Below are 12,901 nucleotides of genomic sequence, written 5' to 3' on the forward strand. Positions count from 1 at the left end.
GATCAAATCAGAGAAAAGTTCACCTGAATGTAACATCCTTTATCTAGAGGTGATGAGGTGTGTCTGTCACCTAGACAAAACTAGGCTTTCCCCATAGACTGTACATAAATAAATCTCTTTTCTGTGCCAATAAATTAATCCATCCTTTGTGACAGCAGATTTTTACGGCTTAACTGACTTAACAGATGACATGACCCCGAGTCACCAGTCAACTCAGCTGAGAGCAAGATATTAATTTCCGAAGATGAGTAATTTACATATTTCAACATGTGCTGAAGACTGAAATCTGAAAGGTAGACATGGTTACCAGATATAAAACATTGCTTACAAACCCAAATAACTCATAGAAATTACAGAATAATCGTCCTAATCTGCCCTGTTTCTTACGGATTATTCCAAATAACTTGATTTACATTCAACACGCACCTCTAGAAATTTAAAAGGAGCCAATTGTCATTTTTTTAGAAATAGCCAAAACTTCAACTGTTATAATCTGGATTAGTTTTGTGTTTTATTTAGACCAGGATTACACAAACATGAATTCAACTCGTTTGTAAATCTTTCTGCTTTAATCCCAACTGAAAAAAATTGTGGCTGCATTTCCATACAAAGCAGCCCTGAACAGCGTTTCCTGGTTATTTAGTCATGCATTCACAGTGCGCAACAGAGTTAGCTGTGTGGAGTATTCTGATTTTATTTGGGCATAATCACATTTATCTTACCAGCACTGTTGAATATTCTATTTAATCTGATTTTCTTCCAAGAAACAGGTGCCAGAGTGAAGGATGCAGATAAAAAGAACACTTGAGCAACAATTTTGTGATCTGAAGGATTTGATGCAATTACACATTTGGATACAGACGTTGCAACAACACAGCAGGACATGGGGGTTTGTCTCATTACACAGAAACGGGATTTGAAATAAACTATAAATCTTCTAAATTAAATAAATCAGATTTATCTTTTTTGAATCCCATCAATAATCAGACAATTGCTCTGCATGTAAACCTAGCTACTGATAAGTGCTTAAATCTTCAGATAGCTTGGTATTACACCTTGTTTCATATTGGCTGCTAATAATTTTATATTTACAGTTATTGATCACAATCCAACATCTGCACAGTCAATGTCATCGTGCACACCTTAGTTATTAAGCAGATTTTTTTTAAATGCACATTTTTCCACTTTATTCACCTTCCAGACCTGCAGCTATGAACACATGAACATGACATTTGTATCTTGGCGTGAAGTTCTCAATGGTTTCCTCGCATTTTAAATGATAAAACCTCCACTGAGCTACAAGTTAAAATTTAAAGGCCGAGGCGTCATGAACTGCTTCACAATCTCCTCGTTGACTTGTTTGCGTCTCTCCTGATGCTGGGCGATCATCGGCTGCAGAGTCTCAATCAAAATCTTCTTAAGTTCTCCCGTTAGGATGGCTCCGCTTGAGTAGTCCTGCAACGAGAGGAAATGATAAGAATGGGAGTAAATCAGCCGGGGGAGCAGAGAAGAATGCTAAACAGAGTGGAGCAATCGGATTTGTTGCCTTTTTTCCTTCCTCACCTGTCGGATTTTCTCCAACTGTTCGTCATCCTCGAGGAAGAAGGTCAGATACATAAAAGAGACGTCTACTTCTGGGTTGCCACCGTACTTCCTGTGCTCTTCCACCGTGTCTTTTCCTCCTGAAAAAGCGTGTTTATTGATCTGTAAAGAATAACGGGTCCGATACGTCAGAGAAACAACCAAGCAACTCAGATTTTTTTAAAAAAGACGTGATTAAACGCGACCTTGTTCTTGATCTGCTTCGGCGTGTCAGTGAGGAAGATGGAGGAGTTGACATCACTGGCGCTCATCTTTGTCTGCGCCCCCTGCAGGGCAGGGAAGAAGGTGGAGTGCAGCAGGGCCGGTTTTGGATAACCGATCCTTGGAGCGACGTCACGTGTCATCCGGAAGTACGGATCCTGGGTGAGAGATGGGACAACAAAGATCACATCCTGTCCAACGTGCATATCATTTAATGCTGTTGTCCCAACCTGATCTATGGCACAAGGGATGAGGCACTGCACGTCTTTTCTCCCTCCGAAGATCTGAGGAAAAGAGTTACTGAAGGATGGAGCTGCCTGGATGGCTGGGAAGCAGATTTTTCCTGGATGAGTCAAATATTGGAGTATTTACGACACTTAACAACCCGGGGAATACAGAATTGTGAGTAGGAACTGATATAAGAACACATTTCTGATGATTCTTCTAATGAGTCTTCTGTTGCCTTACCTATGCAGTCACTGTCCGTGAAGCCAAAGATGCCTTTCACCTGATTAAATGTCACATGCTTCTGGATCTTCACCACATTTCTGTAGAACTCAGGGGACGCACTGTTGAAAGTAAATTAAAATAAGTTTAAAAAAACTATTTCATGCAGATGAACAGGAGAAAAATGTCCGTTTTGTCTCTTAAAAATATATTTTGATTAGCAAAATGTGATTTTTTCTATACCATATTTATATTTTAAACCTTTAGAGAGAAAAAATTCTATAATTTTTAGCTATTAAGTGATAATTGGAGACTTATCTTTCCTCAATCCCCGTTCTTAGAATCATTTCAGATACAATTTATTACACTGAGGCTATATTCTTACTTTTCTGTACAGATCTCTTCCAACCTACACAACTTCAGAACCCTTAAAGCAGCTTTCTGGAGTTTTTCCCTTTCAGAAATCAGGTATGATTTTTCAGAAATCCATAAAAGTGACTGTCTTATCATGTACTGTGATGTAATGAAAGCAACACATCTTTTTTTTGTTTTTGCTACGCACGCCCCCTGCCCTGCAGAGCCCCGTGCAATAGGAAACTGAGCGCCGACCAGAACTAACCAATAGCGTTAAGACTACCGCTTACATGCTTCAAATTTAAGGAATATCTCGGCTGATGCAGAGTTGAACTTTTCACGGACAAGTAAGTCTATAAAATATAAATATATGAAAACACAACATGACATGAGAATAATACTTGTAAAACAATGTGTTTTGACTCAGTTTGTCGGCTACAGAAGCACATTTACAAACAACAAATTTGAAGTCGTCATCTTAAAAAAACAGATCAAGAGACTGTTTGTGTGATATGCTTGTCAGCCACTAGATGGTGCCATCGGATAAGAGAAATACTCTGGAAAAAGACTTTAAAGGGGCATTAGGCGTTTTTGCTTGCTTTTAGCACCCCCTAGTGTTTATTTGTAGAACCAAAAGCAAAACTTATCTCCTCGTTGTGCGTTCGTCTTTTTAGCACCTTAACCTAACAGCTGAAATGTCTCCTCAACCTTCATTAGTGTCTACAGAAGTGATTCATCATTAAATTAAACAGATCAGCTGTGTTCATGATCTAAAACATGCAGGAAACATGCTGGAACCAGACTGCAGCGCCAGGTATGTCAGCTCGATTTTCCTAAGTCTAACAGGCCCGCCACTCTGAAGCTGAAAGTGTGATATTCGGGCCACAGAGGGCGGTGGGGGGTCTGAGCGACATTTTGTTAACCATGTAAAGGGTAATTTTAGCACATATAAGGGACAATGATTTAAAAATATGAAAAAGTAGAAAAGTATCCATTTAAGGATGGTGCTGTTGGTCAAAACTCGTGTTTTTACCCCATGTATTCCAGGTCAGAGAAGATGAAGGTCTTGTTGACATCAAAGCCACAGGCAATTATGTCTTTGGCATTTTCAAGAGTAAAGCGGTGGCATTCTTCTAACGTTAGATCCTTCCACAGATACTTCTCATCATCAGTCATCTGGATCACCAAGGGGATATCAAACACATCTTGAAGCCATCTTAAAGAAATGGGTGATATTGAGGTAAAGGTTAAGATTAAAAATATGTTAGATCAATTGTTTATTTGATCTAATAAAACCAAAATGAGCAGTGTTGTATTTACATGTTACTGAGAGAGAACTCACTTTGTGAAGATGAAGGGGATGAGGTGACCAACATGCATGGCTTCTGAGGACGGACCTCTGCCCGTGTAAAGGTAGAAGGACTTGTTTTTCTCATATGCATCGAGCACTTGATGCATATCTCTGCAGAATCCGGCAAAAATAAAGAGATGTTTTGATTATGGCATCATTCCTCCGTAAATATCATTAAAGAACCAGAGTATGACTGTTAGGTTATTTTGCTAGCTAGAAGGGATGAGCCTGATATTAGCAAAGAACAAAGAAAAACCTGTGGGAGAAGAAAATTCCTCTTCGTAGAAAGCGGTGAGGTTTCTGCCCAGACACTTTTTCTATTCTATCCACCAGGTCCTTTTCAATCTTAGTGCTGCCAAACCTCACTAAAAACACACAAAACAATCTGTGTATCCTCCATGCAGCTTAATTTAGCTTTTAGACCTAAAGGGACAAAAGAATCTTACCTATGAGTTTGTCGTAATCAACTCCTTTGGCGTTGGTGGTTGAAACATTCCACGGATCAACTGAGTCTTCATCACCTGTGCCATCTGCTGCCGGCCCGTTATCTGAAACATTCATGTTTTCTGATGGCGGGCATCCTGCTTTATAATCCTGACCCGTCACCTGCTTATAGTCCGTTTTCAGCTTTAACAGCAGCTGGATGGCAGAATCGATTTCAGCCTCGAGAATCAAAACAAAATAATTAGACAACACGCAGAGAGCTGATGAAACGAGCAAAAACTTTATGCAAAAAAAAAAAAAAAGTTGCTAAAGGAGTCTAAATGAATAAGCTGTCCTGGGGTGTAGCCTAAATACATTTTCCATGTTTTGTTCCAAAACAAGTGAATTAGAGGTATAAAAACAATCACCCACAAACAGAAACACCAATGGTTTTACTTTCGTATTGAAATTAAAAGTGAAACCTTTCTATACTGCATTTTAAATAAATAGCCATTAATGTATAAGCTTGAGGTAAATTATTAAGATATAAACAGAGTAATTTAGTCTCCTGGTACATTACTGTGTAGGTTCCAGAAAATGAGACTCATGTTTCCACAATATCAATCAATTTCCCTCTGGGATTAATAAAGTATTTTTGAATTGAATTTAATATTTAGGAACATATGCATTCATCTTAATCAGAAAAATTACATAATTTACCTTCTCTGCTTTAGCTGTTTTCAACGACCGGACTTTATCTCCTTGTACACTCAGTCTCTCATAAAGCTCCATCGGAGTCTTGGCTCCTTCCCCTTCTTGACAGTCTGTCATCTTCTTCACACTGGCCAGAAAACAGCAAAGCAAGCATGATTGTTAATACGAACAAAAACCACTATCAACACGAAAATAAAGAAATGTTACACTATCTGTCAAGCATTTAAGTATAATACCGATCAATTAAATAATCTGGCATCCTTGTAAATCCTTCTAAAGCAGTAAAGACACCCCATATGGCAACACATAACAGCTCATTTGTAAGAGCTAGTAGCTAATCGTACAAATACTAGATCTTCACGATAATTACCATAAACAGATATAATCATTCAATGTTGGCATAACTGAAATTACATTATTTAATTAAACAGATAAAATTTTTAGATTAAAAGTATGCCTTGCAAGCCTACCGTGTAAAACTGTCCACACAACTAACAGCTTTTTCATTCAACTTGCATCAGCTTGAGTTTGTGCGTCAATCAATGTCTTCCCCAAATAAAAAAATGTTTGTTCTTAAGTTCCGGCATCGTTACAAAGAAGATCATTATGTGAACGCACAACCTGAAAACTAAGTTATACTTTTTTAACGATCAATAAGAAAAAATTGCCTTATTATTCTTTCTTTTTATGTGAAAATCATTAATGTAGTTGTCCAGTAAAGGAAATCGCGGAAGAAAATGACATACTTTTTGTTCTTACCGGCAAATTTCAGATTAAAAGTTTGTATAGCTGTAGAAAGGGTTGGACTTTCAGTGGGAAACCGGAAGTTTATTTTATTCCGAAAATCCACAAATGCTGAAATTATTTTGCGGGATGTTGGACATTGAAAATAAAATTCATGCTCAGGTGTTAAATAAACTGATGAAATCTTCAGACCGCAGGTACAGCAATGGATGGCTTTTCCTAGGTATGTTTTTAAGTGTTGGCGATATTAATTTCACAGAAAGAAATGAAGGCAGGAAGAGTTAGCTAAAATTGCTACAGAGAGGGAAACTACTTTGAAAAAATGTCGTAAATTAAGTAATAATATGTAACTTGTTAAGTGACATAAGTCTATGGGTTAGCTTTGTTGCTGTCTTATTCATTTCAGTTCATGACACTTTTATAGTATTAACAGTAACCTGCAACACACTTTGTGTGCACCACCAAATTAGTTTACATTTGTTTTGGTGGGTTTCTGCCTCAACACTGTTTCCATGGTTCAGTTGCTTAACCAACAGGTGATTAAGCCCTGAAGAAGCCCGTTAATCAATGGTTACAATCAGGTATTGGAGCCGAGAAATATGCTGGATGGTGGCCCTCGAGGACCAAGATTGGTCACAGCTATTTTATGTATTCAAGACAGTTTAAGGTTCATTCATTCATTCATTCATTCATTCATTAATTCGTTCATTCATTCGTTCACTCATTTATTCATTCAGTCACCTACTTACTTATTCCCAGTACAATGCTCAACATTTTTGATAATAAAGCAAAGTTCTTTATATTTTATTAAGCTTTAAAAAACAACGTCATTTATGATTTATAATGATAGATTTTTTCCCCTAAATGTGTAAAATCAGCTGTGAATTTAATATATTTATAGTGATATATATATATATATATATATATATATATATATATATATATATATATATATATATATAAAAGCTGATCTAAAGGATGCATTTAGTGAGCATACATTGCCATTTGAAATGGTTTAGATTTTTTAGAATTAGTTAGATTTTAATTTAGAATAATCAATCTAAATATGTTAGGCTTTGCTTTGCTCTAAAATATTCATAACGTCCACACACGGTACATTATTGGTAAATTACCCTGAAGGTGTTGTAAAAACTAAAGTGGCCACTAGATGGCAGCCTAGGACCTGTAGTGTGTAAATATTAAACACTTTTTTCTGTCATTTGTAGTGTCACATGAAGATGTCTTCTTTGGTGGCTTATGAAGATTCAGAATCAGAAGAGGAATCTTTTGACCAAAGGGAGAAGAGAACATCAGTTCTTGTCCAAACTCCGACATGCGAGGGGAACCAAGATGCCGCCACTTTGTTCTGTGACCAGACTGTTCTAGAGGCAAAAGGAAGCAGTTCTGCGTTGCATTTTTACTCTCATCCATGTGAAACTGGAGACAAGCAACAGACTCCTCTCTGCTTTCCAAGTTTCAGTGATGGGTCCAGTTCAGGAAAAAGGCCGGCAGCTGTTTATTCTGGTGTTAGACCCTATGTCCCTAAGAGACAGAGACAAGTCCTTTCTGCAGATCCAGCAGATCCAAAGCACCCATCAGAGCCAGTCGTAGGCCCTCAGACCCGCCAGAATCGAATTCTCTCAGATCTGTCAGCAAGGCTGAAGCAGTATCTCGATGAGAAGCCCGGAGCAGCAGGAATACCAAGGAAACTTCTGATGAGCCTGGAAGGCCACCATGGCCCAGTTAACACAGTGCAGTGGTGTCCTGTCCTCAGTCTCAGTCACCTGCTGCTGTCTGCCTCCATGGACAAGACATTCAAGGTAAAAACAGCAGCCACCATTGATTTTTCACTCAGAAAGCTCTGACGTTTTTGTAATACAGACCCATGAATATAAATCCAAATAAACAAATCTGAGGCATTGAAGGCTGGTGCATGTGGAAAGCTAAAGAGGACTAAACCTACACTGAGTCCCCAACACAGAGCCAGAAAGAAAAACATGATTTCTGCTCTGCTGCCTCAATTTATACATTTACCACAAGCCGCTCTCTTCAGAACCATGTCCGTCACCGTCAGACGAATGTGTGTCAGGACCCACGAGGGCTTTCATATCTCTCCCTCCTTTTTTCCTGTTCTTTGTCTCACTCTCTGTTGTTCGCCCTCCCTCTCTTTTCATTATTTCACACCTGGAAAACAATCCCTCTTCCCTCTAGTCTGGCCGCAAAGGTCAAAGCAGCGCGGCTATCTGTCTAAATGTTTCTCTACCAGTATGAAGTCACGTACCACGCCAATATCCTTGGAGAACACAGACTAATTAATTATTTAAATATGAATGAGCTCATTTGCATAATCATACAAGTGGAGCCACCTGGCCTGGCACCTGGAAAAGGGCTGTGTGCAGCAGGCGGGGCGGACTAGAGGAGGATGAGTGGAGGGGAAGACCCGGTTGTTTGCATGCAAGGATTATCTTCTCTGTCTCAGAATGTCAAGCCTAATGCTCTCTGTGAAACCAGCCACCTTCTGCTCACTTTCAGCTGCAAAATATTTAAATGTCAAGATTTATCCCACAAAACAGCAAGTTGTGTGTTTGCTGCTTGAGGTACGTTTGTTTTACAAGGACAGTGATGCTCCTCTCCACGGGCGCAGCTCCTTCTTCAGAGAACAGTTACATTTTCTACGACAATAACACAAATATACCAGCAGGTTGTTCAGTAAGTGTGTAGATGTTTTCGCGCTGGGGTCACAGAAAATCTCGTTTGTGTCTGGTTTTGGTAAAATTGTAACCATAGCAACAACGTGCTAGCTCTCTCTTTTGCTCCCGGGATCAAAGATGATTTTTATGTATTTCACGGTTTGAAACAAATTCAAGAGACGTCTAAAACCAGTCAGACGTTTTGTGTTTATAAACTCGATCTGTCAGTTTTTTTATCCTCCGTCAGGAAAACAGTCACCCAGCTTTTGTGAGTTATTTCTACATTATTGGTTCGTAGCGACAAGAATCTGGCGAAATATTATAAACCACAATAGAGGGGAGAAGAGACACTGTAAGAGAGATGATATTTGCAAGTTTTAGTTATTAATTTTTAGTTTTAATTGGAAAACTCACACCAGATGCTTCCAAGTCACAGCCAGCGTTACCTTGGCTTCCCACCAGATGCGTTAGATGTGAATCAGCAGCAGCGACAGCGTTCCACACAGCTGCTCCCGCGAGGTCGCACAGTCTCTGTAGAATTGCAAGACCATGTGTGACTTTGCAATTTTACACAATAAAAAGCAAGGATAAAGTATTTTATTCTGAAAGTTGCCAGATGTTGTATGCTGCTCTGGTGTTCGACTTCCTGTCTGACCCTTTCTGAACCTCTTGAGCTTGACGTCTTCTGGAAGCGTCACTCATGAAGAATATACTCAAAAGGTAGAAGAAGAAGAAGAAGAAGAAGAAAATATCATTTCTATAGCGCCTCAAGATAAAAATCATGAGGTGCTTCACAAAAACAAAAACAAAAATATAAAAATTGTAAAAATAGAAAAAAAGCATTTTGAAAATGTTTAAAAATATATTTAAAATGAGCAAGAATAGGCAATTGCGATTTAAAAGAAAAAAATGTTAAGAAAGAGAGAGAGAGTGACTAGGAAAGAGGGAAATCAGTGGATCCCGAGGAAGGTGGAATAGGTGGGGAGAGCAGAATAAAGAGAGAGTGGTGAAGAAGGTCATACAAAAGCCAGCTTGAACAAGTGAGTCTTCAGCTGCTTTTTAAAGGAGACCACTGAGTCCACTGATCTCAGGCTCAGGGGGAGAGAGTTCCAGAGTCTGGGGGCCACAGCAGCAAATGATCTGTCACTTTGGTTTTTAGCCTGGTGCTGCACAACCAGTAGGCTTTGATCACTGGACCTCAGGGACCTGCTGGGGGTGTAGGGACTAAGAAGATCACCAATGTAAGATGGTGCTTGTCCATGTAAGGCCCTATAGACCAGAACCAGGATCTTGAAGTGAACCCTGAGGCTGACTGGCAGCCAGTGAAGCTGGAGGAGAAGTGGGGTGATGTGGGTGTGTTTGGAGGACTTGGTCAGAAGCTGAGCACAGGCATTCTGAACCACCTGTAGACGGTTCAGGGAGGTTCTGCTCAGACACGTGAAAAGAGAGTTACAGTAGTCTAAGCGTGAGGAGATGAAGGTGTGGAGAACTGTCTCAAGTTCTGAGCGGGACAGAATGGGACTCAGCTTAGCAATGTTCCTGAGATGGAAGAAGGAAGAGCGAACAAGAGAACTGACATGAGAATCCAGGGTGAGAGCTGGGCCAAAGGTCACGCCAAGATTCCTGACGGAAGGTTTGAAGGTAAATTTAGCAGAGCAACATGTCACTACGCTTATGGACGCCTCTAAAATGTGTCTTTTCACAGCCGATGGAAACGCACCAATCGACTGCAACAGCAGCTAACTGCGGCGTACAACTCTTCACGGGACAGTACGCGTCCAGTGGACAGGCTGGGTTATTGAGATCTTATTGATCTGTCCTAATGAAGGCCATAAAAACTGCTGCCATCTAGCCGTCAGAGTGTGAATTGCAGCACACAAAAGAAATACAGTAAATATTTACACGTAAATTCATACAGTGTCATAAACACGAAATGTTGGGATATTTTAGTGTATCCATTTTCTTACATCCCTAATAGTAATAGTAGCTGACTGCCTGGCCTGCAGCCTTGAACAAACGATCATCAGAATGAATGTTTCTTAGAGATAAGCAGCGACTTTAAACCCGCTAAGATGCTTTTTAAATGAAAATAACTATGGCATCCAAATGAGGGAAAAGTTAAGAGTCTGCGCATGAATAAACCTTGTGTGTCGGTGTGTCGGCATGCAGAGAAGAGGTGGAACAGCTGTCAGTGTGGTGCACTTATAGAAACTACTCTAAAGACTAAGGAGCTAGTCATAGGGGGGAGAAAACTGACATTCTGCTGTTTAATGGGAGGGATGGTGTGGAGGGGGTCTCAGACTTCCAGTTTCCTGGGGTCCACAGCCAGGATGGCCTGTCTGGAGGCGTCAACATCACTGCCATCATCAGGGTGGCTCAGTGGAGGCTGCAGCTTCGGGAGAGCTCAAGGACAACCAGCTACCACCATTAGGAGCGTAATGACCCACGTTCTTGTATGTTTGTGGTTCTCCATCTGCTCAGCAGGAGACAGGAATGCCCACCAGAGGGTGGTCTGTGTCACCTGCTGCAAGTCCCCTTTTATTGTTCCTGTTGTTTGTTTTTATTTACCTCTCCTCATTCTTCTGCACCAAGCCCTTATAATGACAGTAAAAATATCCTAAATCTCTTAATAACAATAAATGTTGCCATCAATGCCGTTTAGGTGCAGAAATTAGAATATTATAAGATATTAACACAAAAGTGAACATTCCCAGAGATAAAAATCTGCAGCATTACCACCAAATGAGATTTTGTAGCTAAATCAAATCGGTGCTAATATTTGGTTACTGAGCTGTTGGCTGTAATTACATCTGACAGGCTTTTACATTCTGTTATCTTGGTCTTCTCTGTCCAGAGCTTAGTTTTCTCATCTGCAGTTTCATAGTTAGACCATTTTTACTGGAGCAGTGAAGCAGGAACAGCTCCAGCTTTATGCAGCAAAAGCTTTATTTTCATTGTGTAATCAAGTTTGTGGAATGGAAAAATGTATGCGAACTCATTTGAATTGATTCAGATGGTGTGTGAGTGTGTGTGTACACACAGTCTGCAGTTGTATATCATGTTTGCTTCATTTGCATTTCCCTCTAAATGCAACATTTCTTCATGGGTCCAAATATCTGCAGGTACAAACACGATACTCGCACGCTGCTTCTGCAAAAGTGTTAATTGTCTTGAATGGTGGCAGCAGCTCATCGCTCACTACTGTTCACCTGCAGTGTGCTCCGTCTTCTACTGCATTCACTACTGATGCTCTCGGTCCTCCCCCTGGCTGGATAGGAGTGGAGGGTCATAATCAATGAAGTCTGTGCTTCACTCTGACATCCTTCATGCTCCATCCTATCTGTCAGATTATTGTTATTCCACCCTGTCTGTCACCATGGCGACGGTAGATGTGAAGCAGCAGTTTTAGGTTGATGAAACGGAGTTTCAACTAAGGATTACGGATTAAAACAACGAATGGACGTGTTTCTTGGAAGAGGATGCAAACCAACTCCCGTTTTCAGTGATGCACACGTCCTGATTTGGTGGGGATGGGCGCTAACTTTTTGCTTTTTGTCCGTTTTTCTTCCAGCCTTGAGATGGCAGTGTTTCCCTTAGTCTGGGATTAAATAGGAGCAGGAGTATCGTGTTGTACAGGGAACAGAAGCATCCCTAATAGATGCATCGCTCCAATATTTAACAAGTTGGAAATAAAAGCGAGGCCCTGGAGGCAGCTCTGGTTCTCCCATTTATTCTCTGCTGGATTAACGTGTCACTCTTTCTTTTCTATATCCACCTCTCTCCTCGGTCTCCTGTGGGAACATCTGCACGGTGCTTCTTACGGTGTTTCCACATCGAGTCATGTTTAATTATGAAGCACAGAGGGATCTATGGTGCTGCACAGATCTTCAAAGTTCCTCCGTGGCCCTGGTAATGCCGGGAAAGGCAAAAATACTTTATCATTAGTGCAATCAGTGGGCGTCAGATCAGACCACCCATCGGACTTCATGCTGTGCCTCTCGGAGAAGCTTTTGTGCTTCGACACGTCTAACAGAATCGCAGGGACCCTGATTAAAGACATGCCACGCTGGCCGAGGCGTTTTCCAGGAGATCTTTTTGAAACCCGGTACAATAACCAAGGACAAAATCAGCAATGGACTAGTCTGAATAATACTTCTTTCATTAATGCACGTTATTTAGCTGTGAGGTCACATTTCAGAGGAGCAGCTTTGTGTTGTGTAGTTGTGGCTGCCATAACAAAGAAGAGGCTTTTCTATAGAAACCAACAACACAAAGTCACTAAAACCTCTGAGCTCATATGTCAGCACGCTTAAAACTTGTATTTCAAATGAACCAGAAATCTTGTGACTGTCCTCTGCACTTTGCTCAGTAAGTG

At 40.4% G+C, this 12,901-nt stretch overlaps 2 protein-coding genes across 4 annotated transcripts in view; one reads left to right on the forward strand and one right to left on the reverse strand.

Annotated features, from left to right (window-relative positions):
* Positions 1-669: 669 nt before the first annotated feature.
* On the reverse strand, positions 670-7,959 carry wars1 (tryptophanyl-tRNA synthetase 1). Of its 2 annotated transcripts, none has more exons than XM_054741658.2 (11): positions 7,871-7,959; positions 5,099-5,219; positions 4,402-4,618; positions 4,212-4,320; positions 3,947-4,066; positions 3,638-3,820; positions 2,272-2,372; positions 2,034-2,146; positions 1,788-1,961; positions 1,564-1,704; positions 670-1,455 (listed from the first exon to the last, which is right to left on the reverse strand). In XM_054741658.2, exons 1-11 carry the CDS (start codon positions 7,942-7,944, stop codon positions 1,297-1,299), a joined length of 1,512 nt encoding a protein of 503 aa, XP_054597633.2. In that variant the 5' UTR covers positions 7,945-7,959; the 3' UTR covers positions 670-1,296. The 2 variants fall into 2 exon arrangements, with proteins under 2 accessions (XP_054597633.2, XP_015825379.1); XM_015969893.3 differs by lacking the exon at positions 7,871-7,959 and adding an exon at positions 5,563-5,720.
* wdr25 (WD repeat domain 25) overlaps positions 5,906-12,901 on the forward strand; it is a 34,263-nt gene continuing 27,267 nt past the window's right edge. Inside the window, exons 1-2 of one of the 2 annotated variants that reach the window (XM_015969894.3) lie at positions 5,906-6,059; positions 7,063-7,656. In XM_015969894.3, coding sequence (XP_015825380.3) covers positions 7,069-7,656 — 588 coding nt within the window. In that variant the 5' untranslated portion in view covers positions 5,906-6,059; positions 7,063-7,068. Of the gene's footprint in view, positions 6,060-7,062; positions 7,657-7,973; positions 8,434-12,901 lie in introns of those variants that run through there. The other variant, XM_054741660.2, reaches the window with a different exon arrangement.

The sequence above is a fragment of the Nothobranchius furzeri genome, chromosome 18 (assembly GCF_043380555.1).
Source record: "Nothobranchius furzeri strain GRZ-AD chromosome 18, NfurGRZ-RIMD1, whole genome shotgun sequence".
Taxonomy (NCBI): domain Eukaryota; kingdom Metazoa; phylum Chordata; class Actinopteri; order Cyprinodontiformes; family Nothobranchiidae; genus Nothobranchius; species Nothobranchius furzeri.

Excerpts from the sequence above, each read along its gene's own strand:
- wars1 (XM_054741658.2), bottom strand. The coding sequence starts at position 7,944 with ATGAAAGCCCTCGTGGGTCCTGACACACATTCGTCTGACGGTGACGGA. Across the intron at positions 5,220-7,870 it reads TCTGAAGAGAGCGGCTTGTG|TGTGAAGAAGATGACAGACT; the intron begins GTAAATGTATAA and ends TTTTCTGGCCAG. Across the intron at positions 3,821-3,946 it reads ATCCCCTTCATCTTCACAAA|ATGGCTTCAAGATGTGTTTG; the intron begins GTGAGTTCTCTC and ends CATTTCTTTAAG.